Genomic DNA, 19763 nt, shown 5'->3' on the forward strand with positions numbered 1-19763 from the left:
GTGACACCATTCCGCCCATAAGAAGGCTACAGGACGTCAAACAGCTAAGTTCTCACGTCTCCTTGACAAACCATCCCTGCAAGTTCCGTGCAAGACTGTCATCAATTTGAGTGGCATGGTGTTGAGTGATGATGCGGTCTCGGTTTTGCAGAGAGGTCTCAACTTCGCTCCCACCCCCAAGTTCACTCCGGTCGCAGAAATTGTTAGTGCTGTTGAACAGGTTGCAGCTCGACTTCCGCCAGAATCAGCCGAGGAAATACGTCGTGAAACTTGTCGTGCGTTGACGAAATCCAAGCCGATGAAGTCAAATATCAGCAGTAAAGAGAGGGCGGCCATTCGTGATCTGAGGGAGCGCTCTGAAATTGTTGTCTTACCAGCTGACAAATGCAATGCTACAGTTGTTGTCTCCCATAAGGACTACACTGATAAGATGCAGAGCCTGCTAAATGACGATTCCTACCGGAAGATCAGCGTTGACCCTACAAAGAAGGTGGAGAACAAGACGAGGGCGCTTCTCAAAGACGCAGATTTACCGGAGGGTGACGCTAAGAAATTGTTACCCCAAGGTCCGGTACCGCCTAGACTATATGGACTCCCGAAGGTTCACAAAGAGGGGGTACCATTACGCCCCATTGTCAGCAGCATCAGGGCACCTACATATTTGTTGGCCAAATACCTGACGGGAATATTAAGTCCTTATGTGGGTAAATGCCCTCATCACATCCGTAATTCCGTGGATTTTGTTAAACGCCTTGATAGCTTCAGGTTGGATGAGTCAGATATCATGGTGTGTTTTGATGTCGTTTCCTTGTTTACGAGGGTACCCCTGCGAGAGTCACTAGAATTGATTAGTCAGAAGTTTGATGAGAAGACCACTGAACTTTTTAGGCATGTCTTGACTTCCACGTATTTTCTTTTTAATGGAGAATACTACGAACAAACGGAGGGAGTCGCCATGGGTAGCCCACTCTCACCGGTGGTAGCGAATTTGTACATGGAGAACTTCGAGGAGGAAGCCCTGTCGTCATCCGTGTGGAAACCTACTTGCTTTTTCCGTTACGTGGACGACACGTTCGTCATCTGGCCACATGGTATGGATAAACTCCTTGACTTCCTTACACATCTAAACTCCATACACCCCAACATCAAATTCACTATGGAGACTGAAACGGAGGGTAAATTACCTTTCCTTGACGTCTTGGTCAAGAGAAGGGCTGACGGCACCCTAGGTCATGGGGTGTATCGGAAGGCTACGCACACTGATCTGTATTTGCATGCAGACAGCTGCCACCACCCTTCACAGAGGAATGGGGTACTTAAAACTCTAGTACATAGGGAGCGCACTATCTCTGACGCAGAGAGTCTACCCCAGGAATTGGAACATCTGAGAACTGTATTTCGAAAAAATGGGTACTCAGAGTGGCAGATTCAACGTGCTCTCCGCCCACCCACTGCAGCACAACCTGTTGAGATGGATGAAGTCACGAGGGAGGAGGTAGGCATTGCATTTATTCCATACACAGGCGCACTCTCGGGGAAAATCGCCCGCATTCTGAAGAAACACCGGGTCGGAACTGTGTTTTGTCCTCCAAATAAAACTCGTGCACTGGTGGGGAGCGCCAAAGATGACCTCGGTTTGAGGAAGGCCGGCGTGTACCAGATTCCGTGTCAATGTGGCAAGTCGTATATTGGTCAGACGATGCGTACCGTCGAGGATCGATGCCGTGAACACCAGAGGCACACTCGACTGATGTATCCGAGCAAGTCGGCGGTCGCTGAACATTGTTTGTCGGAAAATCACGCCATGGAGTATGACCGCACGAGGATTCTGGTACAGACGTCGAGATAATGGGACAGCGTTGTTAGAGAGGCCATCGAAATTCGCACCAATGACGACCTCATAAACCGGGACTGTGGCTATAATCTTAGCAAGGCTTGGGAACCAGCGATCGGGTTAATCAAGAGTAAATCGAGCAGACGTATAGTTGTGACGACCACGGCGGACAGAGCCATCACACCGACGTCATCTCAGACGCCGTCGCAATCTGTTCCACCGCGCGACCGTGGCGCTGGGCGCGGACGGCGGAGGGAGCGCGCCGCGGGCGGAGGGTATTTAAATCGGCTGCCGCCGCGACCAAACCCAGTTCCCTCTGAGCAGCCATAGCGTACGGATCTCCGTGCCGGCACGTTCACAGGAGCTCAGTCCGTCAGTTCACCTGATGATGGCGACATGTTTGATCGCCGAAATATTGTGCCCGTTGGACACTATAGACCGGCAGCACACCCGTGGATATTTTGATTATCAAATACGCCGGGAGAAACTCAAGAATCACAACTACTTACACTACCTTAACACATGTCACGTACAGGCACAAAGCTGAAGTTGAATATCAGTCACCGAGGTATGTATATAACATAAATATTATAGCCCATATTTTTCCAAGAGACACCTAAATTAACTGTTGATGTCTGTCCTAAGTTGCTGTATACTTTCTTCAAGAGATCCTCAGTTCACCTCAAAATCCAGATGGTAAATCATATTGTGGGACGGCGGGTGGAATTATTGTTAATGTTCCTATTATTTATTTAATGCTGTTGTTTGCCGTTCTCAACACTGGCTCTCTAACTACAATATTGGCAACCAGAAAGTGATTAGCAAAACGTGAAGCCTGTAATTAGAATTCCTAGTGCCCACTTCATCTGAGAAATACATTTATAGCTACAGCTTATAGCTCTGAGGAATTAGGAGATTGTCTGAGATTCATAATCAAAAACCATTCTCTCTAAAATGTTTACTATATTCTGAAAGACACAGACCAAAAAGAATCCACACAATCCAACTACCAGAGCAGTTCAGAGTCTAATGCACTGATGCAACTATAACTGTTCAAATTAAATGTTTAAGTGAACGCTCACCATAATTTGATGATGATGTTCATCAAACGCCACGCTAATAATGGTAGAATGTCTGTCCTGTGGCGGCACGTGAAAATACGACATACGCAAACTAAAGATAGATCATTAACGTCATCCCAAAATTAACACTTCACTCGAAAACGGTTTCATGGTTACGCATATCCCGAGTAACTTATTACTGCATCCGAGGCTGTTTATATCAACGATACCGACGCGACGCGACTCCCGGCACAGGTGGTGCGCTAATCAGCGTCTGGAGACAACTGGGGCCTTCCTTCCTCACGCAGCTTTCTTACATATAAAGTCGCGGTGCGGACGGTTAAGGGAACGCCTGATTAAATCTGCTCTCCCGACTAGCTGCTGGGCTAGTGATGCACCACTTTAAGTTATCGAATAAATCATTGCTTCCTTTGCTGATGGCTGATGAAGCTCTCAGTTTAAATGTGCAATCAGCACACAGGTAAGTAATCATAATAAAAGTCTGACGTGGCTAAGTCAAATATTTTGGGCGAGATAATTAATTTAATTACACTACACGCAGTAGACGAGTTCTGAACTTGCCATTTGGAGATACGCTATCGCTATAGTTTTATAGTTATTCAGTTGAAACTTCTCACATCTTTATGATTATAGCGGATCTCCCTTCTACTTAAATTTAAACATCCTAGCTTTATTTATTCGCCTACTTAATCTATCTTGCTTCCTTAATTTTTAAGATAAAAACCACAAAATCATGAATTTCAACTAAAATCTTAATTTGTGAGATCCAGAATACTGTTTCTACTAAATTATTATGCAAAAGGAATCTAAATATAAATTTTTAGGTTTATAGCTCTTTTCTGTTGCGCCAATGATTTTTACAGAAAAACGTCCAAATTTCGAAAGTGGTTAAAGTTATTGAACTGATATTCAACACACATTGATTTAGTATTACTCCTGCCATGCTAGAAACGTTTCAGGTTATTTACTTGATTTTTAAAGTATTGCACAACGTTTATGATGTCAGAGCTTGTTACAGCGGACTGGCTGGCACACAATGGAAAGACATGTGAATTTTATAAGGCGTGAGTAGGCTGCTTCCCTACAACATGACATTGAAAACAAAGCTTAGATTAGACATACATTTCATTCTAATAGATCCATAATGAGAAGATCCTTCAGGATTTACAACATGTCTTGACAGCTTTCTGAACTTCAGGAAATTAAGAATTCACACAATTAACTGTATTTTTGTACATGTCAGATGAAAAACTGAGTTATTTTTTATATATTTTTCAATAAAGTTCAAGTAACTTACCAATTATGAGAACTCCACAAGCAAGGTATGTTACAATAAATGCTTTTTCACTGTTTCTGAAGTAGTCATATGTCTGCAAAGTGGTGCAGGCTTCAACATCTTCAGATGAATTAAGAAGTGGTAGATGGTAGCATGTTAAATTTTCATCTGTTGTCATACTCAGGCATGTACTTTTTTCTAATTTACACCTGGAATTTATACTGTCTCCTGAAAAATCAAAAATGGTATGATTAATTCCACATTCATTGATTCAAACCTAGATTGTTCCTGCTTCTCTCTTATTTGTCCCTCCTCCCTCATACTCAAAGTGGTATCATACTGATATATTACACAGTATTATATTCCATTTAATGCTCTCATTATACAGTTGTTGAAAGCTTGAAGCTACTCTTTTTTACCTACATGAATTGTTTTGCAAGCATTAAATAGCCTACATCAGAAGCAATCTACAATAGAAATGCCTTTTCCAAACCATCAGGATTGTTACACAACATTTCTGAATCCAATGACTTTGTATGCAGCTGTAATGCTGTTCATGGGTAGCAATAAATGACTCCTCAGAGAGCTGGAGAAGAAAGAGCACAAAACCCATTAGAATAATACCGGACTTAAGTAACAAGAATGACATTCTTTTTTTAAAAAAAGGAGGAAGCTCACAGATATGTTTTCAAAATGAAGGTCCAATTTTATAGTCACCCCAAATGAGTAGAAGGAAAAACATTGACATTAAACATATTTGAATTTTTGACACACTACCTGTAACCCCCTAAGCTTCGGTGTACAACTATCAAAGAAGTCCTTCAAATATCAGTCAAGCTCAAAGACATTTCTGTGCTACAGAAAAAGTGACAAAAGAGCTAAATTGAGGCAAAAAGCCAAAAACTAGATGTGATGTTCCCTGGACAGAGGAGCTCAAGCAAACTGATTCAAGAAAAAGCAAAGCTCAGTGCCAAATGCAACAAGATTCCACGTAATCCTAGCCAGCACCAAATATTAAATAATACTTCATTTAACATCAAATGCTTTTAAGTATACCCAAAAGCTGCAAATATTACAAATTTCAGACACACTACAAATAAACTGTTCTGAATACATCATACAGTTCTTAATATTATATCAAAAGGAAAATTCAGTCAAGAAAGCTAAAATTATGAGACAGTTTTGCTGATCCCTGCTCACCGTCAGGGGGGAGAATATTTAGTACTACCGATAGACACATAAAAGTACGTGATACTGTCCCACCTCTCTGAACTATTAGTGCTTTCACCTTGGAGGAGAGAATGATAGCTTGGAAAAGGTTAGAATGAAGGACAGGTCATTCAGACCCCAGGACCCCTTCCTAATAACTTAGTTCTTAAGATTAAATTTTTGCTTTGTATAAAAATATGTTTATTTCTTCTAAACACATACATTTGATCATAATTTTTATATTGACCCATATTTCTTAATTTTAATATTCTATTTGACGTCTTTCCATGCATTATTTTTTTGTTTTAAATAATAATAATAATTAAATTTTCACTCTACAGTGGAGTGTGCGCTGATATGAAACTTCCTGGCAGATTAAACTCGGGATCTTTGCCTTTCGCGGGCAAGTGCTCTACCAACTGAGCTACCGAAGCACGACTCACGCCCCATCCTCACAGCTTTAATTCCGACAGTACCTCATCTCCTACCTTCCAAAATTCATTCTAGAAACATCCCCTAGGCTGTGGCTAAGCCATGCCTCTGCAATATCCTTTCTTCCAGGAGTGCTGGTTCTGCAAGCTCGCAAGAGAGCTTCTGTGAAGTTTGGAAGGTAGGAGACAAGGTACTGGCGGAATTAAAGCTGTGAGGACGGGGCGTGAGTCGTGCTTGGGTAGCTCAGTTGGTAGAGCACTTGCCCGCGAAAGGCAAAGGTCCCAAGTTCGAGTCTAGGTCCGGCACACCGTTTTAATCTGCCAGGAAGTTTAATAATAATAATAATAATAATAATAATAATAATAATAATTGCATATGAATAGGGTGACAATTATTGAACTAAATGAAAAAATTAAACTTACATTAGTTACAAACTACCGCGTGCACACACTTTATTCAACATATAAACGTCACTACAGATATTCAGATTTAAGTTATGACATGTTCAGTATTCCTGCCATCATTGGCAATGATACGGTGCAGACTAATAGCGAAATTCTGCATGACCCTTTGAAGTGTCGGAACATTGGTGCACTCGACGATCTCCTGAATGGCTGTTTTCAGCTCGGCAATGGTTTTTGGGTTATTGGTATACACCTTGTCTTTAATATAGCCCCACAAAAAGTAGTCAAGTATGTTCAGATCTGGAGTACATGGCAGCCGGTTGAGGCTGATGCCACTGGCCTCTGGGTGCCACAGAGCCAGAATGCTCGTCCAGGACATCAAAATGTCTCCTGCTTTAATGGGGTTGAGCTCCTTCGTGCAAGAACCACATCTTGTCGAAATCAGGGTCAGTGTGGAAATGGGGACGAAATCATCTTCCAAAACCTTCACATACCATTCGGTCGTCACCATCCCATCATGGAATATCGCTCTGATTAATACGTGACTGGACATTGCGCACCAAAGTCACCTGTTGAGGTAAAGGCAATTATATGTACAGCTTAACAACTCTAAAAGTGTGGTTGTGTTTCAGTTTGTTTAGTCTCTTGCAGGAAGTTAATTGCCGTGATATCACTGTAACATAAAAGCAATAAGTGATTGAAATTACATTCTGATACTGAGTAACATAAATAAGTTGAGGAGTCTCTGTCACGTATTCTGTGAAAGTTGTTGAAGATGTTTCTGCAATGGATTTGGGGTGGATAGTCAGTCTGTAAGAAGATATAAAATCTCTCGAAGTCTGAGGATGATGGAGAACCGTGCTGGAGAGGGCAGAATGAAAGAAATTTGTTGAAGAAGCTAAGACCCACTCAGGATTGTAACAAAATGAGAAGAAAAAGAAAGATAAAATGAAGTCACACATTTGAAGCTTAATCATTCTTTTGCAATGGCATTTGTAGTATTCAGTGAATTCTGTTACACAATGGAAAGCTGTAGCATTGAGTAATGCAGATTGAAAGTATGGTTTCTCTCTCATTGTTTTTGTACAGAATAAAACCAAGAAACAGTATTGAAAGCTAAGTATTTTCAGTGGCATAAATGTTGTAACCCTCAAAAACGTGCCAATTCCTGTAGAATTGCAACGTTTTTGCATGGACATCCAATGATCATGTCTCATATCTTGATTTTAAAGTTGCACATTGACAAAGTTATTGTACATAAACAACTAAAGTTCGTGTCATTGATGATGGCGGCCGAGTTTAGGTTCGTTCTGCGCATCTGACGTCACAAAACACAGTCAGCCAATGAACAGAGAACGACGTTGCAAGAGCTCGACTGCAGTGCAGAGCACGGACGAGTGTCTTCAGTTCTAGAAATGTTCAGTCATAAATAAAGTAGTTGAACAAAAGCAGTGTCTTGATAGCAGGCTTCCTTTTATAGAAAGTTAGGAAAAAGCATTCTTTATACCAATTGCTTCATATTCTATTAATTAATTAAACCAAACAAGCAATAAGCCTCCTAATTCAGGCGATAGCAAGGAAAGGTGTTTGTATCATTCTCACTAACCGCTTTTTCGCAATAAAGAAGAGCGGTAATTGTTATTTCCTATTGTACTTCAACGAAACGTGAGTAATTCATAGTTATACCAATAGTGTTTGTCAGTATTTTGCGTGATATTTTAAAGACCTTCAGGAAATGCTTTGAATGACGAGCTGCGTTAGCATAATGGTTAAAGTGTATGGTTGCTAAGTGAAAGGTTCTGAGTTCAAACCTTGTTCGGTGCTTTATATTTTATTTATTTAAAAACAATATCGAAGTCTTTTACTTCATTAATTTTATTCGTTTGAATGTAATTTTTTGAAATTTCTAGTGGCAACTAAAATCGACCATATGGAAAGTATACGCTATGGACTTCTACCTCTGCAAACTCTTCAAAATTTCGTGCAATGGTTTAGTACATCTAAATATGCTGCACAATAACTGCATTGAACATCGAAACAAAATTAAGTCATTTATGGGGAGGGGGGAGGGGGAGGGGGGGGGGGGGGAGGTATCAGTCAAGAAGATGTGTAAAAATCAAATTTTTGGGCCAAATAGTTTTTATGAAATCGAATGATAAAGTGTGTCAAACCAGTCGAAACACCATGTGTCTGCATAGGCGAGCAATGCAATGATGACAAAATTGCGCACATCGCAGAATGTGAGGAGCACGTCTCTGTAGCAGCGAAAGGGTTAATGCGGCCGTGGTGGCTTTACTTCATAAACTGCACGCTCCCCCCTAAATGTAAGTTTGCGAACTATACTATGGCGCTGCTTCTCTTGGCGCGTACAACTGGCAACGCAGCAATCTCCCGCATCTGGGCGGGCATGCGCGAACCGCCAAGATAAAAGAATTGAACTATAGTGAACTCATTTCAGCTGCTTACCAACTCATTTCAACTGATTACCAACGGCAGAACAAGCATGCATGGCCATATCACTTGTTTACTTGTTCTTTCTTCACTCCTGAAAAATTTGTGTCTTGAGAATTACATTGTTTTTCCTGGCAGATGTTCAGCAGCCCTACTTCCATCGAGGAAGGTCTTAACACCACAGCAGTGGAGCTGATTAATGGTCAACCAGTTTCATTGCCCTGTGATTTCTTCAGCAACATGCTGAAAAACCTGATTGAGGCATCAAGCTTCATTCAGAAATTATGTTTGCATATTCACCAGTTATGTCCAGTCATATTGAGAGAGCAGCATATTTGCTGCCCTTTCAGTTTCGCTGATCTTGGGAATGTAACCAGGTTTTTGTTGGACATGAAGCTTTCTGCAAATCTTTGCAGCCATCATACGATAGACCATATACAGTCTTTGTGCTTCAACTAAAATTTCCATTGATCACCTTCAGCCTGCTTTCTGGACCTCTTAAGCTCGTATGTGTAAATCGGACAAGCAGCAGTGGATGCCAGACAAAATGCCTGATGAGTCTATGACAAACTTGGCAGAGTCACACAGCCCTCCACTTATAAGGACAAGCTGTAACAGATGCTTGACAAAACACCTGATGAATCTACAGCAGACTAGGCAGAACCATCTACCCCTCCACCTGTCGTCACATGATCTGGATGTCACAACTTTTCCAATAGGAAGTACTGTTAGAAGTTGATGGGGGGAGGGGGCATGATGAAGTGTAATAGAGATGCAGTGTCATTATGCATTGCTATATTGTAGCTGGATCCTGTTTATTCTTTGATCTCATATTTGTATATTGCTTTTGACATTCTCTTGTTTTTCTTTTCTTTTCTTTTTTTCTTGAATTGTTCATACTTCCATGTATATACATTAAATGTCATTAATAAAATATTCATACTAAAACTGTAACAAAGGTTTTAGAATAATAGGTATATTTTCTCAACGTAGCCAATACTGTTTTCATGAATACAATGGAATTAACTGCTAACCATAAGAGAGTCACAGTAATGTTTGATTGAAATTATTAAGAAAATTGTACAGCTCATCACTTATTTCTAAAATGAAAATCGAAAATTTAGTTACAGGAACAGAATATTGATTGTTGTGATAGCAATAATTTGAAAAATGAAAATCATGAAGTGATAATGTGCAAGAAACATGATAAAGTCTTACCATGTAAAGGCACAACAAATGGATTTTTTTGAATATCATCATGGTCCATGTCTGTCACAGACATAATAATATCATAAACTGTCAGGTTTTCTATACGTCGAATTTCATCTTCAGTGAAATGCCTGTATTAAAAAAAAAAGTAGGATAATTAACTTGCGTTGTTTGAAAACTGAACTTACAGTATGAGAGAGAAGGAAACACATTCATTTTGACTTTACTATTCAAATAAGGAACACACAATCTTTCAATAGTTATAATCAAGGATGCTTTGGGAAAGGACAACTGCCTGCTACATTTTAGCGTCATTTAAAAATATAGAAACTAACCCATTGTTTATGTTGGCATACCAAAAGCGATCACCATCGCGTATTCTCTGGAACTGGTCTGTGATGATACTTGAGAAGAGTTTACCAGGTCCCCTCTTTGTCGTTTCAAGCAGTCCTCCAACCCAGACATCCAAATTATTCACCGAACCATTGTAAAGTGAATAGAGATTTTCCAAAATTTTATCCTGAAATCCAAGAAGTTCTCCCATGTTATGTGTTCACAACTAATGTTGTGGAGTTTAATTGTAGCTGAATACATTCTTCAGTTTTCTAACTGATTTAATTGCTTAATGACATATTCTCAATGTTGTGCTAATAGTGAATTACATACATTTATATGTAGATAATACGATGTTTATATTTGCCCCTTATTTGTTTTGTTATTTCTTGAACAGTTATTAGTGTACACATTCACTCTAGTAAAGAAAATAATCTGATGTGTTATTTTACTTAGAACATTATCCTCCAGCTTATTCTATGAAAACCCTTTATTACTACATAAATGAAAGTCGCATGTATTCACATGAATTCTCCAAGCCAGACTTATTCTAACTAAGGACACAAGGAAACACATGACTAAGAGAAACACACATTTATTTGGTCACATAGTGACAAGAAGAAGAGTACATTGTAAGTAGAGTCACAGAGTGACAAGAAGATTTACTGAACATATACACTAAACTCTCACTAATATGGCCCTCAGTAGTCCGGTCTCAGTAATTCGGCACTTTTCCAGCTTCTAGCTGTTCAACCTGAAATGACGCCTACAATAATGAAATTTCATCTAAAACAGTGGTGTTAGTTAATTATAATATTCAACATTCCCGTGCGCTTTGAAATTGTGGCTTTCCTGCTAGACCTCAAGCAGAAACTCGAAATTAGATATAAACTGAACTGAGGTTCTTCACAGGAAACCATTGTTGCTGCCAACAGTTGGGCGAGCAACTATTTATGACCAAACTTAAGCAGAAAAGAGGTAATCATAACTTCACAGGAAAGTTACAGTGAAACTGATGAAGAAGAGGACATAGGAGGAGAGAACATGAGGATATCTCAAACTGCCGGTGCTGAAGCTGGAGATACCTTCCTGGAGTACATTACACAACAAACAAACATGGTAGGAACTATGAAATGCTTGTAAAGCCGTTGTGTGATAAAGCATAGTACCGTCGCATATCATAACGGTGACAACTAAAACTCAGTGACATGTTTAATAGTGAAATGTCAAGTGATCCTAATATGCATGTACACACTCGAGGACTAGTTTTCTGTAAAAGTGAATGTATGTTTTGATTTGATAAAGTACAATCCCTATGTGTTTATACTAAATGTTAGATACTCTCAACAATCCGGCACTTCGGCTAATCCGGAACCCATATGTGTGAAGGATTGCCGGTTTAGCAAGAGTCTAGTGTAGTTACATGTCTCGGAAACATTAACAACTGAGGGCCCGGAAGCATGTCTAAGGCCTTGTAAAGGTGCTGTCTTTGTCTGGTGTCACTGGCTGCAGTCAGTGATAGTGCGGTATTTGTGGGTTTGCCATTTGCACGTTGGCACACACTGTGCTTGCCGTAGTGGCACAGCTTACATCTGCTGTAGATGTAGTAACCAGTGGGTTACTATACTCTTCCTTCCTTGTTGAGGGAAGGACCAGGTATCCATGATGCTGTTACTGCAGACACATCTATTGTGGTGACGGAAGCAGCTGCCAAATATGTGAGAGATTTCTAATCCACCTAGATGGTACATATGGACAAAAGTAATTGGGGTGAGGACTCCCCTTGCTGTCCGGAAACCCTGGACTGTCTGGTAGGCAGGACTGGCAACAGAGGCAGGAGCCATCAGGATGTCAGTCAATGACGAGAGGCATCGGCCCAGGCAGCGATGACTGTGGACTAGAGAGGAGGAGGCTTTGGTGACAGAGAGCCAGCCTTCATCTCCACTGGCAGCAGCACCAGCTCTGTACAGTAGTAGGTGTTGGCATTAGTTGCAGGAAGCAAACCCATCAATCGCTGAGGCAAGGTGGGTACGACAAGGCCTACCCAACTCCTGGAGCGGTCAGGGCTGACGAAAATTGAGGTGTTGGGCCCACAGCCCGAGGAGGGCACCCTGTGCCCATCCTGGGATGCGAGTGGTTCTATGATGAAAAGACACTAAGCTGTTCAATGACATCTGAGTGGTGATAGGCCACGACTATCCCCACCCCATATTCGGACACCTTTGTGTCCAGGACAAGTTGCTTGCCAGCTTGAAATGTTGCAAGCACGGCACAGAGCAAAGAGTGACCTTAAGCTGTTCAAAAGTGTGTTCATAGACCACAGGCCAAACAAAAGGAGCACATTGTCACAGTAACAGATGCAAGGAGTGGGTGGTAGCAGTTGCTCTGGGAATAAACTTGTGATATTATGCCACTTTGCCTAGTGACACTTGAAGTTCTCAGAGATTAGATTGAGGAAGAAAAGCTGTAATGGCAGCAGCATGTTGGTCCTTAGAGTGCACGCCCTGTTGAGAAATTTCATGACCCCTATAAACAATGGAAGGCTGGTAAAAGTGAGACTTACTTAGATTACATTTGAGGCCCATGGCCTGGAGAACAGTAAACACAGAATGGCAGTTACATACATAGGTGATCCTCTGTGGTAGCACCTACATGATAATATCATCAAGATAGATAACGCAACGACGGACACCCGACGTAACCTGTTCTAAAAAAATGTTGAAAGATGGCAGGTGCCCTACTGAACCCGAACATTATCCATTGATACTGATTAAGGCTGGAAGGGGTTTTGATGCCTCATCCAACAGAATCTGAAGGTAGGCTTCAACCGAGTCAATTTTGAAAAGGAAATGACGCCCAGCCAACTTTGTGGGCAACGCCTGTAGGCAGGATAGGGTAATGTCTACGACTGACTGTGCATTAAAGTGACCTTGAAGTCGCCACAGAGCTGAAACTGACCAGACAGCTGCCTTAGGATCACTAAGGGCGTAGCCTATTGACTTTAGGAAATTGGTTTTATCATTCCCCAATGACACTGAGTGATCCAGCTCCATCTTAACGTAGTTATGTAAAGCTACTGGCATCAGCCGCACCCAAAAGAAAGTGATGGTGGACAGAGGGTTTGAGGGTGATGTATGCGGTGAAACTGTTTGCACAATTTAACCATGGGGCAAACAGGTCGAAAAACTCGGAGCAGAAGGACTTCACTTTGTGATATGGCACTTAATCTGACACCAGATGCATCATATCCATAATAGAAAAACCAAAAGCAGCAAAACAAAATTTTAGTAGTCACATCATTGACCACATAAAGGAATGGACAACTGACTTATTAACTGTCTTATTATGTTTAGCTGTCAAGACATTTGTTCCCAAATGTTATTTGTGGTTAATAAGAAGAGTGAAAATTCCCAATACAAAATCAGGAGTAAAATTATATTCCATGTCTAATTAATTGCCCTGTCTAGGTTCAGTTGAATATGTCTATTACAGATTGCCATTAGGCATCAAGCAGGAAATTAGAAATTTCCAAGAGATGTGAACTGAAAAACACAGGGATATTACTGTCAGTGTTGTTATAAATGTAATCCAGCACACTAAAAGAGTGGTATGCTGTATGTAAAAGAAACATCACTTGCACTAGGAGCTCCAGGAAACTGACCCTATCCTCATACAGCATTGTTTAGAAACCAAACTAGTACTCAGAACAGAGAGATTTGAAACAGTGGAAATCAAAAAACTTCAAACAGGGAATCTTGGATAGCTATTCAGTCACCACACTGAGGTGTCTTAGTCATGACTCCTTGATACTACCAAAATATCTAAAGGGAAGCTGATTTGAGTACTTTCCTCCTCTGTGTTTATTAAGATGCTAGAAGCACTTTGGAACCACATACCTTGTAGTAATACAGTTTCCTCAAACATTGACATGATAGCTGGCAAAAACCTTGATGAGTTCCGACTTCCTGTATTCTGTACTTAATACTACTCCATTGTCTACACGGCATTGTGCTAACCTACATAGAGTATTTAATTTGTATTCTGTAAGATGATACAGAATTTGTAATTATCACCGAATTTCCTTGAGGATGTAGTTTTTTGCTTGGCAGTACACCGGAACACAGTAATAACATCTTTGAAACAGTCTACCAATATAATGTAGGTTGGGGACTTCAAAAGTTGTCATGTGCAACAACAGAATGCGAAACAGAGGAAAAGTGTTTTTTATTATGTGTTATTCTTAATACTTAGAACTATAGATAATCACAGACAGGTTATGTTTATGAATTTCATTTATGTTTTTCACTATAATGGAAGTTCAAGAAGGGAAACAACAAAAAGGTTATCAAAGGCACGCAGATGCCTGCAGGTAATTGTTGGGTAGTGCACAGGCACATGTAACAGCTCAGAGAACTGCACAATTATTAGAGAGAGGTTTTCCTTCTCTTTCTTTCTTTTAGTGTACATATGCAGAATACTCTCTTCAAAATTCTGAAGATAGTCGTGATAAAATACCAGGAGCAAAAGGCTATTTACAACTTACACAGAAACCAGACCACAGTTATAAAAGTCAAGAGGCATGAAAGGGAAGCAGTGGTTGAGAAGGGAGTGAGACAGGGTTGTAGCCTATCCCTGATGTTATTCAATCTGTACATTGAGCAAGCAGTAAAGGAAACCAAAGAAAAATTTAGAGAAGCAATTCAAGTTCAGAGAGGAGAAATGAAAATATAGAGGTCTCCTGATGAATTTCTTTCAATCCATCTGTGGTATACAGCAAACCAGTGCTTGACAGTATTGGTTGAAATCAGTCTTGGTTGCAATTTTAGCTTTTTTATTTTTCAACTACGTGTTTCACCTTATTTAGGCATCTTCAGGTTGATCTTAATTTGGTATTTCTTAGAATGATCTTTTAGACATTGTAGCCAAGCGGCTACACTAGTACCATCCCAGTCAGTCTTTTACGTACACTATGGAGCAACAAATTACTACTGCAGGTGAAGCCATAGTAGTTAATAGCCACAGTGACAGAACTAGCCGACCGAATACAGGAGGCCATCCTCCCAATGCCGGTCTCGGTGCAGTCACAGCATAGTGGAATACTACATTATCACACCCATCTGTAGCACACACAGATTACAAGGTATCAGCAGCAAAAGTGGAGCTGTTGTGCACACAGATCAGCACACTGTTGTCTCAAGGCACCACGGAAGACGTTGGGTGATGCTACCGTACACATTCCAGGTGTCTGTTGGCCAGCCACACCAAGTTGCGTTACAAGTAGTAGTGGTTATGTTAGTACTATTGACGATTCAGTGATGAAGAAATGAAATGTACGGCACCATGTAGTTACCCAAATGCCAGTGGCAGTCGGTCCTACGTGCAGCCGACTGCTCGTTGTCATCTGAGCATCTGTTCAACAATGGGTTTGGCTGTGGTGTGAAGTTCCTCATCGATTGTGTCTCTGATTTGAGCACTCTTCCTGAATTTCAAGGCACTGCTGCAGGCCGCCCACCGCATTATGTTTAACAGCCACCACCAGTTAAGTTATAACCAAATGCGGGACAAAGATCGTGGTATTGAACATAGGATTACCTTGTCTGTTCTGATAGAGTTTTACCATCGCCAGAGTCACAGAGGCGGTACATCGCCAGAGTCACAGAGGCGGTACATCGCCAGGGTCACAGAGGCGGTACATCGCCAGGGTCACAGAGGTGGCACATCGCCAGGGTCACAGAGGCGGCACATCGCCAGGGTCACAGAGGCGGCACATCGCCAGGGTCACAGAGGCGGCACATCGCCAGGGTCACAGAGGCGGCACATCGCCAGGGTCACAGAGGCGGCACATCGCCAGGGTCACAGAGGCGGCACATCGCCAGGGTCACAGAGGCGGCACATCGCCAGGGTCACAGAGGCGGCACATCGCCAGGGTCACAGAGGCGGCACATCGCCAGGGTCACAGAGGCGGTACATCGCCAGAGTCACAGAGGCGATAATCAGCGAGAATCAGCAGAGATCGTTCGGCCTACTATGATCTTCTCCCAGATGTAGCCAATGTTTGACTGGTGTCGGCATCACAGGACTAGTTGCTGCTGGCTTCTACTGTTGTACCAACTATCACACCACGAAGTTGGTACAGGCGCATGAAGGTGAGTGTGCTTCTCTGCTGAAAAACTTCCCAAACCTGACCAGGCCACCAGGTGCTCCGAAAAACTTCTGCATAATACTGTGCACCATATTAAGATAACCAATGGTCCTCCCATCTCATGCAGGCCAAGATGCTGGGCACTCGATAGCTTTGCTATAGCCAAGGCAGAGTTTGACATTACGCTACGCAAAGGCATGATTAGATCATCGAGCAGTCCACTGTTCTCTGCCTTGCATCTGGTGCCCAAAAAGGTGGAGCTTGATGCGTGTGTGGGGATAACAGTACCCCAGTGTGAAAAAGGTGCTTGATCAGTACCTTGTGCCATTATATAGATACTACAACCGATCTTTGTACAGTACAACCATTTTCAGCGTTTTGGATTGTGCAAATGTGCACATGCACATATCAGTGGCCAAGGGTGATATTCTGAAGTCAGCAGTCATAATGCCATTTGGACTTCTGGAAAGTATGTTTATGACATTCTGGCTGAGGAACATGGTGTAGACGTGGCAGAGGTTTCTCGATTCTATCTTCCAGAGTCCTCCATATATTTGGCTGACGTGTTTGTGTTCTCAGCAGACAGGGTACAGCATTACCAAACCTGCAAGAGATATTTACCCACCTAGGATGTTATGGTGTCACCAAGCGATGTGGCACAGTGGTTAGCACCTGGATTCGCATTCAGGAGGACGACGTTCCGAGCCTGCATCTGTGATTTCTCTAAATCGATTCAGGCAAATGCCAGGATGGTTCCTTTGAAAGGGCACAGCTGGCTTCCATCCCTAATCCGATGGGACTGATGTCCTCGCAGTTTGGTCCCCTCCCCCAAATCAATCAACAGTGTTATAGTGTCATTCTAAATTCAGCTAAATGTGTTTTTGGGAAGTCTGAAGTTACCTCCTTGGGACACAAGCTTCTCAGACTGTTCCTTATCCCTGGCAGAGAAAGTAGAGGCAATTGCACAAATACCTAAGCCCACCATGGTCAATGCAATTGCACAAATACCTAAGCCCACCATGGTTAGGGAATTGAGAAGATTTTTAAGTAGCCTCAACTTTTATCACTAACTTTGCCACACTCTGTGGAAATACAGGAACGTTGACTACAGTGCTTGCAGGACCAAAAGTAAAACACAGTTCCTCAGTACGGTGGACCGTGTTTGGCAATATTACGAAGAGCATACCTAACACAGCACATCTAGCTCACTTTTAGCTAGGTGTGCCTTTAGCATTGGATGTTGACACAAGTCAGACAGGTATACATGTAGCATGACAACAGTGGGTGGAAGCCCATGGCAGTCACTCTTCCCCCCCCCCCCCCCCCCCCCCCCCCCCCTCCCCACACACACACACGAACACATAAACTGTCACAATCATAGAGGAAATGGAATGAGCTGTTGGAAGCATATGAGGCTGTTAAATATTTTCTTCCACATTGTGAAGTCCATGTATCCACATTATACGGACCATAAGCCTTTGATTTATGTGATTAAGTGGAACAGTACTAACTGCTCTCTATGCCAATTGAACCAGCTTGAGTTTGAGGCACAATTCAGTACAGACACTCAACATATCTCTGGTATTGACAACATCAAAGCAGACTGTCTTTTGCACTTCATCAGTGTGGAAAATCTGATCAATTTTTCAGCACTACCACAAGCACAGCAGGTGGACGACAAACTCTGCACCTTCATTGGCAATGATACTTCATCACTGTAGCTGCAACTTGTTGACGTTCTCAGAGCAGGTTCAAAACTGTATTGTGACATCTCCAGATGAAGGCAGTGCCCTTTTCTCCCACTGCCATTCCACAAGCAAGCATTTGACAGCATTTCCACCATGTGTCACCCAGAGATATGTCCTGCTGTTCGTATAATTGAAACATTAGAGAGAGACTGCTGGCAGTGGGTACAGAGTTTTGCTTCTGTAAACACCATAGAAGACAAGTTACCACCCGGCCGGTAAAGGCATGCTGGACACTGGCTGAAAGTGGCACTCGTGCCATAGGGTCACGAGGTCGACTGCTTTGCCAATAATACTTCTGGTTCTCAAGACTACATACAAGCCAGACATCGATTCCTTGGCCACATAATTAGTTTACGAAGAGACAGTACATCTTCCATGCAAGTTCAATGGTGCAAACACAGTTTTATTTTATTTATTTATTTATTTATTGTTTTGTGGGACCAAATTAAGGAGAAGTCTCCATGGTCATGGAACGAGTCAATACATGAAATTATAACACGATATTAGAAACAAATAAAATGAAATATAAAAAAACATATTCAGGTGACAAGTTGTAAGTTTAAATGAAGAAAATCAACAATGTAACACTGGAATTTGCTTAATTTTTTAGCTCTTCCAGGAGCTCCTCGACAGAATAGAAGGAGTGAGCCATGAGGAAACTCTTCAGTTTAGTCTTAAAAGAGTTTGGGCTACTGCTAAGATTTTTGAGTTCTTGTGGTAGCTTATTGAAAATGGATGCAGCAGAATACTGCACTCCTTTCTGCACAAGAGTCAAGGAAGTGCATTCTACATGCAGATTTGATTTCTGCCTAGTATTAACTGAGTGAAAGCTGCTAACTCTTGGGAATAGTCTAATATTGCTAACAACAAACGACATTAAAGAAAATATATACTGTAAGGGCAATGTCAGAATTCCCAGATTTTTGAATAGGGGTCGACAAGAGGTTCTCGAACTTACACCACATATAGCTCGAACAGCCCGTTTTTGAGCCAAAAATACCCTTTTTGAATCAGAAGAATTACCCCAAAAAATAATACCATACGACATAAGCGTATGAAAATATGCGAAGTAGACTACTTTTCGTGTTGAACTGTCACTTATTTCAGATACTGTTCTAATGGTAAATAAAGCAGCATTTAGCTTCTGAACAAGATCCTGGACATGGGCTTTCCACAACAGCTTACTATCTATCCGAACGCCTAGGAATTTGAACTGTTCCGTCTCGCTTATAATATGCCCATTCTGTCTGATCAAAATATCGGTTCTTGTTGAATTGTGAGTTAGAAACTGTAAAAACTGAGTCTTACTGTGATTTAGCATCAAATTATTTTCCACAAGCCACGAACTTATTTCATGAACTACATTATTTGTTACTGTTTCAATATTACACACAAGATCCTTCACTATCAAGCTGGTGTCATCAGCAAACAGAAATATTTTTGAATCACCTGTAATACTAGAAGGCATATCATTTATATAAATAAGAAACAGCAGTGGCCCCAGCACCGACCCTTGGGGAACGCCCCACTTAACAGTGCCCCATTGGGACTGAACATCACTACGACTCTCAATATTGCGGAGAATTACCCTCTGCTTTCTGTTCTTAAAGTAAGAGGCGAACCAATTGTAAGCTACTCCCCTT

The 19763-nt window shown here is 41.6% G+C and overlaps 1 protein-coding gene across 2 annotated transcripts in view; it reads right to left on the bottom strand.

Moving 5' to 3' along the window:
* The window catches only part of LOC126095034 (dual oxidase-like), a 261993-nt gene that overhangs the window by 168411 nt on the left and 73819 nt on the right, over positions 1-19763 (bottom strand). For both annotated transcript variants that reach the window (XM_049909698.1, XM_049909697.1), the window contains 3 exons: positions 10233-10417; positions 9907-10028; positions 4214-4420 (listed from right to left, as the gene is read on the bottom strand). In XM_049909698.1, coding sequence (XP_049765655.1) covers positions 4214-4420; positions 9907-10028; positions 10233-10417 — 514 coding nt within the window. The remainder of the gene's footprint in view (positions 1-4213; positions 4421-9906; positions 10029-10232; positions 10418-19763) is intronic.

Source organism: Schistocerca cancellata, chromosome 8, assembly GCF_023864275.1.
Source record: "Schistocerca cancellata isolate TAMUIC-IGC-003103 chromosome 8, iqSchCanc2.1, whole genome shotgun sequence".
Lineage (NCBI taxonomy): Eukaryota > Metazoa > Arthropoda > Insecta > Orthoptera > Acrididae > Schistocerca > Schistocerca cancellata.